Here is a 12,715-nt window from a genome sequence, read left to right as displayed (position 1 = left end):
AAGTAATATAGCTTTTGTTCTCATTATGGTTGCTGGTTTGTTTCATGCAACCACATGCCAAGGAGCAAATCAGGTGATTCTTACTTGTGGTGGCAACAATGAAGATCCTATACCAGGTTCTGCTGGTCCTCCAGGAAAACGAGGTCCTCCAGGTATGGCTGGGCCCCGAGGTTTGCAGGGAATCAAAGGAGAACAAGGAGCAAATGATACTTGGAGAGATGCTTTCAACAGAATAGAAGCAAAAGTGGAATTGTTGGAAAACAGTCTTCAAAGCGCTTTGGGTAAGTTGGGTGCGCAAAGTTTTGAACTTCCAGATATCATTTGCAAAAACCATTTTGACTAAACTACCATTTGAGTTTGAAATCGCAAAATATTTGCAGCCAGTGGTGGGATTTAGTTTTTTTGCCAGCCGGTTCCACCACAACAGTCATATTTTTTAGCCGGTTCTGTTACAAAAGTCCATTGGCAGTAACCAGTAAAGCTAACCGGGTCGCTGATCTCATAAGACTTTGTGAGACAGTTCTATAGAACCGGTGTGAACCGGCTGAATTCCACCACTGTTGGCCCTTTGTTTGCCTCAACTTATTTAACTTTTTGCTAATTTTCAGACACTATTGCTCGATTGCAGTCAACAAGTTGCAAGGATGCGCAGAGTAAAGGTTTCAACAACAGTGGTATTTTTTCGCTCAATTTACCATATCCATATCAAGGATATTGTGACATGGAAACAGACGGTGGTGGGTGGCTGGTGAGTTTGTAACGATTTTCTATTTATTTACTGCTTCATTGCATATTCATCGTAGGCAACGACAACTATATTTGTGATACAAATTCAATTTCAGGTTGTACAGAAACGATACGACGGTTCAGCCGATTTCTACAGAGGTTGGGATGAATATGAAAGAGGATTCGGTTCACTGACTGAAGAATTTTGGATTGGTAACTAAGCGTTTTGTGTCTCACACATATTAAATCTCACACAGTTTTACCTATTTTGTTGTGCTCATGAAAGTACAACGTTATAAACCTTTGTGTGCAACCTTTGTTACTGTGGGGCTAAATACAATTGCCAAAATTAGATCGCGGCCGCATCTGCGTATAACATAAGGTGATTTTACCTTGTTGCTTAAAATTCGCATTTAATTCTAGCCACAAATTGCCAAGTCACAGAAAAATAGCATCGGGCGCATTAATCAGCTCAAAAATATATAATAGTTGGACTCGTTTGCCAGTACATTTGAAATCCAAGCGTCCCTGCGGGCCGCACAACCTTAAATCAAGGGCCGAAATTAGTCTGCGGGAAGCAGGTCGTACACCCCCAGCAACTATTATTTAAGACAAAACACAATAAAACCCCATTGTTCTATAACGCTTTGTAAGAATACCTTGTACCATCTATGCATCAACTCGGCACTCGACAGTTTGTTAGACCTCAAATGCTTTCAATCGTTGCTTATTTAGTACAAGAAAAACGCAATAAATGCTTCATAATACGCTGTAGCTGCAGCGGGTTTGGTCATGAACTACCAACTGCCGTCCAATATTTGCGCTTCGTAACGTTTCAACATAGCGCAAATATTTCGGGCTTGGTGACTGTTTATAGTGCAATTGCAACGCCGTGTGTTCTTTCACCAAGCGAAATAAACTCAACTCAACCTGAGAAGAGCATAATGCTAAACCATAAGCTACATGGTCATGTGTGTGAGATTCGAGCCTAGGAGGTTAAGCCTATACGAAGCGATATCAAGTCCTGAACACTTATGAAATAATAAATATCCGTTTGTTTATATTTTTCAGGTTTGCAGTTGATGCATAAACTCACAGCTTGGAAACCTCACGAACTTCGGATTGATTTGGAAAACTTTGATTCAACTAAAGTTTATGCAAAATACAGGTAAAATAAAAATTAAAAAAAAACACAGCTCATCAATACACATAAAAATCTTAACAATGAGAGGTTTAAGGTGTCAAAATTCTGTTCACCTTTATTCTCAACTTTACACATTCAAAAGGAAAATATGTGTGTAATTATTTCCCTAATTCCTGTCAAGGTATTGTACGATAAAAAAATGTCTTACTCTGAGTAATAAAGGCAACTTAGTGTGTTAAACGTTTTTGGAATGATTTAAATCCGACTGAAATCATTTAAATACGTTTTTAGAATCATAAACTTTTTTCCTACATGTATAGAGAAAATCAAACAATACATATTTCCACAATCTAATTTCCAGCTTTGTGTTGCAACGAAACACGCAAACAGCTTACCATTAAACATTTTGCAAATAATTTATTTTACTGCGAATGTTTTTCTTTTTGAATTTAAATAATGTTTTCCGTCATTTTTTTGTAAAACAGCAACTTCAGCATTGGATCTGCTGACACTTTTTACCGCTTGACTGTCGGAGGATACACTGGTGATGCAGGTATGTTCTGTTAAACTTTCCAGGATCGAAGTAAAAGTTTTGGCTATATTATGAATTATATGTATTAAGCTTATCTTTCCCATTAAAATAACGTACATTTGTTTTATGTGAATTCTTTGTTACGAAGCCTTCATTTTTTGTTTGTGTAACAGTAACTTTGTTGCAATGAAATTGATGTTTCGGGGCGATGTTTACAAATACAAGATTGTCCGGTAAAAGATAATCTTCTTTCATCACTGAGTAAAACTAGATGATTACATTTTAAACAAACAAACATTTATGTTTACGATGATTAAATTTCTTATGTTTTCAGAAAATAAGTTGACTTACCACAACCAAATGGCATTTACAACGAAAGATCAAGATCACGATCTAAGAAGCACAAATTGTGCGGTGCAATTTGTTGGAGCTTGGTGGTATAAAAGTTGTTATCATTCTAATTTGAATGGAAAATATTATAACGACGAAACAACTGAAAATAATTCAAACAGATGGGATCCTGTTTCGCGAAAACGTTCAGAAATAAAAATCAGACCCATAACCTGAAAAAATCTTCACCAAAAATTTAAAGCCACTAAAATTTGTACATATCTGTTAAGTTAAACCAGAAAGTTTGAATTAAAAAAAAATTACAAACGCATTTTTACACGCTTCATTTAATGTTCGACAAAGTCTCATTTTATGTTTAGTATTTTAGCAACTAATGTAATTCACCTTAAAATTAATTAAAACAAAAGTGGTAATGTAATTAGTTTTGTGTTGCTTTGTAATAAACAGTACGTTAAGCAAGAAGGTGTATCGTTTGTGACAGTCAGATGTGTGGTTACGCTTCAATAGCATGTTCCAAATCTTGGGGTCTTTCATTTGATAAAAAAAAGTTGGGTGGGATCTTTAAAAAGGTTTCAAAGACATTCGCAAGTAGAAAAAGACACCGATAAATGTCTAAATAATAAAACAAACCATTAGGAATGTGGCTACTTAGAACAATAATATGGAAATTCGTTAGCATTGCAAACGTGAATGTGCAATATTCGTCATTTACCATCAAGGCGTGTCCCAACGAGGCAAGAAACCCAGCAGTATAATTTATTACACATTAAGCAATAAGGGCAGCATATTTATTTGAAAACAATTTATTATTAAGATCAAAAGTAGCTAGCTAAATGTCACATCCCAGATAGCAAGACTTTGTTGGCAGACCGTTGGCCAACATACTTTTCGTTGGCGTTGGCTCTTGGTGTTTGGCCCATCATTGGCGCATTGATTTTTCAGTAAATACAGCCTGGTTTCTTTAAATTTATTAGCAAGACGTTTGGTTAGACAAATGCATAATCGTTTTGTTTGTTTTGAATCTTAACCAATTATTTATATTTTCATCACCTATGTTGGCGTTCGGTCCGAAGCCCAACCGTTGGTTTAAAAAAGCAACGCCAACGTAGGCGCAAAGGGGCTGGTTCGCAGTTATAAGGAAGTGAGCTATATGGGACGTACGTTTGTTTACAATAATATCATTCGATTTATCCCATGTCAGTTTACAACAACTTACTTTGGCAACCTTACAACCCATACCTTTCCAATTACTCTGTCGTCTAGGTTTTGGCGGGAAAACCTTAAAATTGCCTGCCCGAATGTTTGTGATGACGTATCAGAGTCACATGACCAAAAGCCCGCCAAAAAAGACAGAGACTGGTAGTGTCGTCGGTGGCCTTCACGTAAAAATGTTTTTGCAGATTCGCGTTTATTAGAACGCTGTAGTGTTAAAAATGCCGCGTAAGTTAAAAGTAAAATCACAGTGGACAATTCGACGTCAAGTAAAACGGAACGTCAGGAAGTTGGTGTCGGAACTTGACTCCCAGAAAGAGCAACCAGTTATCAAGGAACACAGCAGTTATGAGACGGTGAACATTGATGTTTTGGATTTAAATTGTGTTACAAGTAATGATGTAACTTTTTGTGAAACACAAGACAACTGTTTTAGTATTGACAGTAGTGATGATGAGGATGACAATTCTTCTGAAAGCTGTTTAAATATGAAAGCTGAATTAGCAACATGGGCTACTTCTAATAGAATTTCTCATGCTTCCTTGTCTTCTCTTTTGTGTATTTTAAGGGTTGCTCATCCATTTTTGCCAAAGGATCCCCGCACATTGCTTCAAACAGCCACAACTTATGATGTGAAGGCAATTTGCGGTGGCGAGTACTATCATTTTGGTGTGGAGAATTGTATTTTAAAGGAATTGAGTAAGCTTTCAACTTTCCCAGAAAAAATATTTTTGATACAAATAAACATTGATGGCTTGCCTTTGTTCAAAAGCACAAACAGTGAATTTTGGCCAATTTTGGGAATGATTACTAATCTTTCATATGCAAGTCCTTTTCTAATAGGTCTTTTTTATGGACCTTGTAAGCCAAAGCCGGTTCAGCAATATCTGGAAGAATTTATTGCTGAAATGAAATCCATTGAAGAAAAGGGTTTGACTTATGACAAACAACATTTTAGTGTCAAACTATCTTCTGTTATCTGTGATTCTCCTGCCCGATCTTTAATAAAGTGCATCAAGCAACACAATGGCTATGCAGGTTGTGACAAATGCACCCAACATGGACATTGGAATAATCATTGAATGACTTATCCTGATTTTAATGCTCCCTTGCGTACTGACAAGTCCTTTGCTGATATGGAAGATGATGAGCATCATTTATCTGTATCTCCTTTTTTATCACTTAATGTTGGACTAGTGTCTAACTTTCCTCTTGATTACATGCATTTAATATGCTTGGGTGTGACAAGACGCCTAATTGGCCTTTGGTGTCATGGACCTTTAACAACTCGCATTAGTTGTTCACAGGTAAAGGCCATCTCAGCTTCATTGCTTGGTTTGCGAAGTTTTATACCATCTGAGTTTGCTCGAAAACCTAGGGGTTTAAATGAATGTGACAGATGGAAAGCTACTGAGTTTCGCCAATTTCTGTTGTATACTGGACCAATTGTTTTAAAAAGTATTTTGGATAATAATGTTTACAAAAATTTTATGCTTTTGCATGTAGCGATATTTATTTTGCGAAGTCCTGTTTTGTGTAAAAGTTGGTGTGATTATGCCAACAACTTGTTAAATTTATTTGTAAAACATTTTACTCAGTTATATGGATGTGAAAATTTGGTGTATAATGTTCATGGTTTGTTGCATATTTGTAATGATGTTAAAACCTATGGTGCACTAGACAATTTTGCATCTTTTTCTTTTGAAAATTATTTGCAAAAATTGAAACACATGGTGCGAAAGCCCAAGTATCCTTTGCAACAAGTGTTAAGAAGGTTGTCAGAAGATTTTATGTCTGTTTCTGACAGAAGTAAAAAACGGATTTCTTTTCATCACTTACATAAATCTGGGCCTTTGCCACAATCTTTTGGCAATGGATTTCTGCAGTACCGGAAGTTGCAATTGCCAATTTTTGCAATTTCTGTGAGTAATGGCAACAATTGCTTTAAACTTAAGGGACAGATGATAAAAATATTCAACATTTTGGTTTCCTTGGAAGACCAAAATGCAATTTTGTTAGTATACAAAAAGTTTGAACATGCTGTTGAGTTTTATTTCTATCCTACCAGCTCTAAAACATTTGGCACATATTTTGTATGTGATCTTCATGAAAAGCTATATGTGTGTATGTTGTCAGAAGTTGAAAGCAAATGTGTATTGTTGCCACATAAGCATGGCTTTGTTGTATTTGAAGAACATTGTTAAACTTATTTCATCTACAGGTTATTTATAGTCATGTATGTTGTAGTAGAGTTTTCTGGAGAAAATGATGAGAGTGGTTGTTCAATGATTGAAATAATACCTTTGGGGTGGCTGAGGGAAAATGAGAAGCTTTGTTATTGGCCGCCATATAGGAACAGTTTAAAAATTGCAAAGTGTGTCAAAAACCATGTAGATGCTAATTCAACTTGGACTTCATGCACTGTAAAAATGGTAATGTACGAAACAGGTATTTCATTTGTGCTTGCATGCTTGTTGTTTTGTATGTATACTTACAAAACTGCAATGACTAGATTCATACTTGAAGGCCCGAGAAAAATTGCACCAAGCAGAAGAAGTCTCAGATCTTCAAACATCAGATAGTTCTGATTCTGAAGTGTCAAAGAAGCGGATAAAAAGGTTTGTTAGTTATCTTGAATGTTAACCTATGAAAAAATTGAAAAAGTATCACAGATCATTTTAACGAAAGTTTTTCATACAGTCCATGTTTATCATTAGTTTTATTTTTAGACCAGTGGCTCGTTATGCTGATTTTGACTCTTGATAGTGATGACTCATCTCCCCCTTCTAAAAAAAGAACTCAATCTGCACCTTTACCACCACCCTTGATACGTACCTCAAGTGCTCAGAATCCAGAAGAATTGAAGCGTAAACTTTTGGAAAGTGATCAGGTGTGTCATGTTTTCAAACATATTTACAAAATCTGGTGTGGTTAAAACTGAATTTCCATGTACAGTTATTGGGTAATATTATATGTTGCCAAAATAATTAATCTCCTTCCAAGTACAGTGAAAGAATGAATAATTAAAGGCTATAAATTTGTCACTGCAGGAAGTACCAGAGCAACATCATTTTTAAATATCAGGTTGCTTGTTAGAAATGCATTAATTTTGTTAAATGATAATATACAGCGACTGATTTAAAGGTCTTTCTATGGTACTTACTAAAGTTTGTGTATATATATATATTTCTTGACACATTTTTGTTTTTTTAGCGAATTGATGATTCATTTGAATTTTCCAATGATGACTCTTTTTCTGAAAAAACTTGTGCGTCCCAAAATACTTCCACATGTATGTATTTTTGTTTATGCTGTTGTATTTTGTACTTAAAGTTTTTCTATTATTAGCTGTTCAAAAACAAATTCTATGTGGCATTGAACATGTGAAACTGCAACTGGCAAATGTGTTGGCTGTACTTCAAAACAACTCCCAGAACCCTTCTAACCCGATAAAGTTGCCATCAAATGTGTCGTTTCCACTAAATGACATGGAATCTTTGCAACACTTTGAAGATGTTTTAAAAGACAAAGACAAAACAGTTCAAAATAACCTGGTAAGAATAAATTTAATTACAAAAGGCTTTACACTTGTTAGGTTAATTTATGAAGTATAGGAGTGAGTCAGCTTTTTTGTGTGAAAAAGGTGGGTGTTGTGTACAATAATTTCTATAATGAAAATGGGTGATTGACTTTTTTTGGTAATGATTTCTTATTGTTGTATCTAACAGGTACAATATTTGGGCAGTATTGGTGGAAAGGACATCAGCACAACTGTAAGACATATCTTGGTGCATTGTGTAAGCAATAAACTTGCTTTGCAGTTCAACATGAAAGGCAAAGGAAAAAAAACATGCATTTACCCTTCTTGGACTCAATGAAATAATTCAAAGTAAGTTTGACACTTACCTCACATATCAGTGGTTCCCACCCTAGGATTGGAAAACCTCCAAAAGTTAGGATTTCGTTTCTAGCACAGGGTAATTGTACAAGGGGATCCACAGAAATGATTACATTACAGAAAGGGTAAATATGCTTTAGCTGGTAATATTTGTAGTGACTACAAAATGCCCTGACTCATACTTTGCAAGGCCTGCTGCTAGAAGAGTGTAGTAAACCATTTCGAATATCTTAAAACTTTAATGCCACATATTCTATTGTCACAATAATACATTTATAGAACAAAATTCAGTGAAAAATTTTATTTTTTCGGGAGGTAACCCACCTGGAGGTTGCATAATAACATAAATATTTTTACAGGAGCGCTGCGCCGAAATCATATCACCGCCAGTGCAACGGATGTCGATATCAACGCAGTTACTGCAGACTGGCTACGTTTCGCAAAAGACCGCGACGGAGGCCGCAAAGAGAGGGAAAGAAAGAAATGGGAAGCCCAGTTACTCTCAAAATAACAATTTCCATCTTCCTACATTCGTTACTTCGTTTTAATACAGAAATTGTTATTGTGCGAAGTGTGTGGTGCTGTTTGTAAGCAGAAAACCGTGTGCAGAACAAACGTTGAACCATTGTAGAAAGGACGTTGGTGGAAGCATTGGGCCAACGATGGGTAAAAATTGGCCCGATGAGTAATACGGTTGGGGATTACGCAGGGGACTGGTTGGCCTGACGGTTTCGCCGTCCAGAAGCCAACGAGGAACCAACGAGCATTTAGACGTTTACCCAACGGTAACCCGACTAGTTGGCCCGATTAAAATTTGATGTTCACCCAACGTTTTGCCAACAAATATATGTTATCTGGGATGCTGAAGAAACAATTAAAGTTAACTTGAGCTAAAAGTGTTGCTGTTCTAACTGAAATGGGTTTTAATTTGACGTCAATCCACACATACTTTTAGAACTACAACCGAATTAGGTGTTTAAGATAGTAACTAGATCAATTAAACTGCAAAGAAATCGAGGTCAAAACATTATTGAACTACAGGGTTACAAATTCTTTGCTTGCTTTTGTGGCGTTTTTGCCTTATCTTATTTACAGTTTTAAATATCTTTTTTACAAAACTAGGTACATGATTTCCACTCATTTTTTTACAATGACAACACTGTGCATAACAACTCTTCTCTTCTAATTTCCACATCATGTAAGGAAGCAAATTATCTGATTCTTAATAGTCAATTTTTGCGAATTATTTCACTGAGTTGAAATTCTTAAAAAATAAATCCAACGCGTATAACAAATAAATCAAGTATGGTGGTGAGCCTGTGTAGTAGGGTAGGAAACAACAATACAAGTTATATATCTTCGTTATTTTAATCGCCATACGACAGGAATTAATCTTTCGTCGGTAAGTTACTGCAATGATTGTTGGCCTCGTGGCTTGGTAATCACCAGAAAAAGTAAAACAAACAACTGGATTTACAACACAGGAGGCATAAAGACTATGTAATAACAAACAGTACTGTGTCACAATGTAGACGTTCATGCAAAGAGCATGTTGCTTTAAGACTGTATTAGCTATGTCAGTTGTATTACTGTAATGTATCATTAAAACATGAGCCTGTTTACATTTAATTATTTCAGTTAAAACTACAACGATTTATTTTCAGCTCCAGGCTAAATAATGCATCGACTCACAAAAAGTTTTATTTGGTGATCGCAGACTCTGTGTGCTGTAAACATAGTGCTTTATTTTATTTTAAAAAATACTTCGGGCAATTTACAATCGACTTTTTTTAGTAAATTGATAATTGCTAGTAATCACAATGTAACCTCATTTATTGGCATTATCATGTTTGTAAAGTTTAAGAAGTTGTTTCGGACACAACTGTAATGCGCTTTTTACAGTGATCTGCATTGTGCGTTGCCTCACGACTTCGTTGTTGCAGCAATATGTGTTTGGCAAAGGTAAGCTTTGAGTGACGCAGATACAATTGCTTCGTGCTTATTTTACGTCAGTATTTAGTGAAACCACTAAATTTGACCTCAAGCACTTGGCCACCGGAAACACGATGTATTGAGCAATTAAAATTGTCTGCATGTTTCAAGAATCGTGAAAAAAAGAAACAACAAAATGGTAAAACTTCGTTTAATCGTTACTTGTCATGGTTTATTTGTGTGATATTCACACCAAAAAATATTCAGAATTGTTTTGCAATATGTCAACAAATTATTTAATAGTAACAATACTGTGCATCGCGACCCCATTATGTCAAGGAGCAAATCAGGTGATACTTACTTGTGGTGGCAATAATGAAGATCCCATACCAGGTCCTGCTGGTCCTCCAGGAAAAAGAGGTCCTCCAGGGATGACCGGGCCACGTGGTTTGCAGGGAGTCAAAGGAGATCAAGGAGCAAATGATACTTGGAAAGATGCTTTCAACAGAATAGAAGCAAAAGTGGAGTTGTTGGAAAAAAATCTTCAGAGTGCTTTGGGTAAGTGGAATATGAAATTTTTTTAGATAAAATTGTAAAAACCTATTTTGAATAAACTACCATTTGGGTTTAAAAATACAAATATTTGTGGTCATCTGTTTACTACACCTTGTTTAGTTAAATTTCTGCAAATTTACAGAAACTATTGCTCGGTTGCAGTCAACAAGTTGCAAAGATGCAAAAAGTAAAGGTTTCAACAACAGTGGTTTTTTTTCGCTCAGTTTACCGTATCCATATCAGGGATATTGTGACATGGAAACAGACGGTGGTGGATGGCTGGTAAGTTGCTTTATAATACATTCATCGTAAGCAACGTAAGCTGTTTACGTAATACAAATACAATTTTAGGTTGTACAGAAACGATACGACGGTTCGACTGATTTCTACAGAGGTTGGGATGAATACGAAAGAGGATTCGGTTCACTGACTGAAGAGTTTTGGATTGGTAACTAATTAAATCTTTAAAATTTTTAACTTTTTTGTTGTGTTTATAAAATATAAAAGAACAATATTATTAAAACTATAAAGCGAATATTACATAGTCTTTTAATGTGAGACAAATCGTATTTTTCATGAAAATCATTTAACTTTTTGTTGTAAACCAACACGGCACTTTAAAGTTTGTTCAACCTCAAAGGCTTTTAGCTATCGCTTATTCATAAAAAAAACGATTAAAGCTTAACAATACGGTGCAGGTGCAGTGCGTTTAGTCGTCCAGTTAACCCATGTAGTACTAAGCCTTCACGAAAATCAAGTTCTAAGCACGTATAAATTCTAATAGATATCCGTTTGTTTATATTTTTTAAAGGTTTGCAGTTGATGCATAAACTCACTGCTTGGAAACCTCACGAACTTCGGATTGACTTGGAAAACTTTGATTCTACTAAAGTTTACGCAAAATACAGGTAAAAGAAATATTTCGGCATAAGCAAACCTAAGGTTTATCAAAAGATATGAAAAATAAAAACAGCGGTAGGTTTGATGTGTGCTGCCATCACGTTTCATACAAAAGAAGAAAAAGTGCGTGTAATTGTTTTACAAATGCCTGTTACAAATGCCAAGGAATACATAATTCCACAATCTCATTACCTGCACAGTGTGTTCTTGTAACGAAGCACACTCTATCATTAAAAACATTTTGCAAATTATTTATTTTAAATCGGATGTTTTCTTTTCAATTTTAATAATTTTCACGTTTTTATCAAACAGCAACTTCAGCATTGGATCTGCTGACACTTTTTACCGCTTGACTGTTGGAGGATACAGTGGTAATGCAGGTATGCGAAAGTTTATTTCTGTCGACAAACAAATTTTAATTTTGGTCATAATAAAATCCCTTATTTGTCAAGTCACTCATGGTTCACATTATTGCTGTTACTTTAGGTGATTGGCTGGACTACCACAATCAAATGCAATATACGACCAAAGATCAAGATCACGATGAACGTAGCGGTTCAAATTGTGCCGTGCGATATATCGGAGCGTGGTGGTACAAGGACTGTTACTTGTCAAACTTAAACGGAAAATATTTTCACGAACAAACAACAGACGACAAGTCCAATATATGGCACACTGTTCCCCGAAAACGTTCAGAGATAAAAATCAGACCAAAAGTGTAAAAACGTGTGTCCACATTTTTGTTTGTACTTTGTAACTTATATTTAAATGCTGCGTAAAAAAGTAGTGTAAAAATAAACTCGAAATTGTGAACTAGAGTTATTTGTTTGTCATTGATAAATTGAAAAGTTTGTTTGCTTTGTAAAAAATAAAATAACGACCCTTTATGGTGAGTCCCGTTATCTAAAAAGGTGTATCTGCAGAAAGATTTGCTCCAGCCAGTTGTTTTAGTGCAAATTGTGTAGCTATGTTAATTTGTGACCAAATTAACAAACATGACTAAACTAAGGGGTAAGCACTTTTTAAAAGTCACTCCAGCCTGAATACTGCTAATAAGAAATCGGGTATTCTGACGTCACAACTATTTTCTAAAAACTTGGCGCTAACCGTTTTGAATGTGTTTTCTTTGCATTGCTGGACAAGGGTTAATTATGAAAAGAGAAGTTATCTACAATTTTAACTTGTTTGGAGAATATGGATTACGCAAAAGAGAAAGTAAGCATTAAGATGTCGCTGCTGCATGACCCCTTAAATATAAATATTATTTCAGCTTCATAATGTTTTTTTAACTAAATCATTTTAAAATTGAACCCAATTAAATCACTTATTAAGGTTGATTTTACTCCCTAATTGTTTCTAAGAAACGGGTTTTCAAAATTATTATTTTAATGTTACCACTGAAATAAAAGCAATGTAAACATAATACTTTATTTTTTTGACTGGCAGTAAACTACAAGAGTTTTAC

General features: G+C 35.3%; 2 protein-coding genes and 1 pseudogene across 3 annotated transcripts; all 3 read left to right on the top strand.

Annotated features, from left to right (window-relative positions):
- Nucleotides 1-25: 25 nt before the first annotated feature.
- Nucleotides 26-2,969, top strand: LOC145209783 (microfibril-associated glycoprotein 4-like). Its single transcript, XM_080079944.1, has 6 exons — nt 26-281; nt 609-748; nt 843-939; nt 1,798-1,894; nt 2,356-2,423; nt 2,737-2,969. Exons 1-6 carry the CDS (start codon nt 26-28, stop codon nt 2,967-2,969), a joined length of 891 nt encoding a protein of 296 aa, XP_079936070.1.
- A 2,967-nt stretch (nt 2,970-5,936) lies between these two features.
- On the top strand, nt 5,937-8,430 carry LOC145206913 (uncharacterized; annotated as a pseudogene). The gene is made up of 7 exons (XR_013853728.1): nt 5,937-6,413; nt 6,478-6,583; nt 6,695-6,855; nt 7,179-7,257; nt 7,314-7,519; nt 7,694-7,854; nt 8,223-8,430. The product of XR_013853728.1 is annotated as an uncharacterized LOC145206913 (transcript).
- A 1,432-nt stretch (nt 8,431-9,862) lies between these two features.
- On the top strand, nt 9,863-11,972 carry LOC145209767 (ficolin-1-like). Its single transcript, XM_080079943.1, has 6 exons — nt 9,863-10,353; nt 10,493-10,632; nt 10,702-10,798; nt 11,162-11,258; nt 11,563-11,630; nt 11,737-11,972. The coding sequence occupies exons 1-6, from the start codon at nt 10,023-10,025 to the stop codon at nt 11,970-11,972; spliced, it is 969 nt and encodes a 322-aa protein (XP_079936069.1). The 5' UTR covers nt 9,863-10,022.
- The last annotated feature ends 743 nt before the right edge of the window (nt 11,973-12,715 follow it).

The sequence above is a fragment of the Phallusia mammillata genome, chromosome 1 (genome assembly GCF_965637545.1).
Source record: "Phallusia mammillata chromosome 1, kaPhaMamm4.hap1.1, whole genome shotgun sequence".
Lineage (NCBI taxonomy): Eukaryota > Metazoa > Chordata > Ascidiacea > Phlebobranchia > Ascidiidae > Phallusia > Phallusia mammillata.
The sequence above is the reverse complement of the archived record's forward strand: the minus strand, read 5'-3'. Positions and strand labels throughout refer to the sequence as shown.

Excerpts from the sequence above, each read along its gene's own strand:
- LOC145209767 (XM_080079943.1), top strand. The coding sequence starts at position 10,023 with ATGGTTTATTTGTGTGATATTCACACCAAAAAATATTCAGAATTGTTT. Across the intron at positions 11,259-11,562 it reads AAAGTTTACGCAAAATACAG|CAACTTCAGCATTGGATCTG; the intron begins GTAAAAGAAATA and ends TTTATCAAACAG. Across the intron at positions 11,631-11,736 it reads AGGATACAGTGGTAATGCAG|GTGATTGGCTGGACTACCAC; the intron begins GTATGCGAAAGT and ends CTGTTACTTTAG.
- LOC145209783 (XM_080079944.1), top strand. The coding sequence starts at position 26 with ATGGTTGCTGGTTTGTTTCATGCAACCACATGCCAAGGAGCAAATCAG. Across the intron at positions 749-842 it reads CAGACGGTGGTGGGTGGCTG|GTTGTACAGAAACGATACGA; the intron begins GTGAGTTTGTAA and ends ATTCAATTTCAG. Across the intron at positions 1,895-2,355 it reads AAAGTTTATGCAAAATACAG|CAACTTCAGCATTGGATCTG; the intron begins GTAAAATAAAAA and ends TTTGTAAAACAG.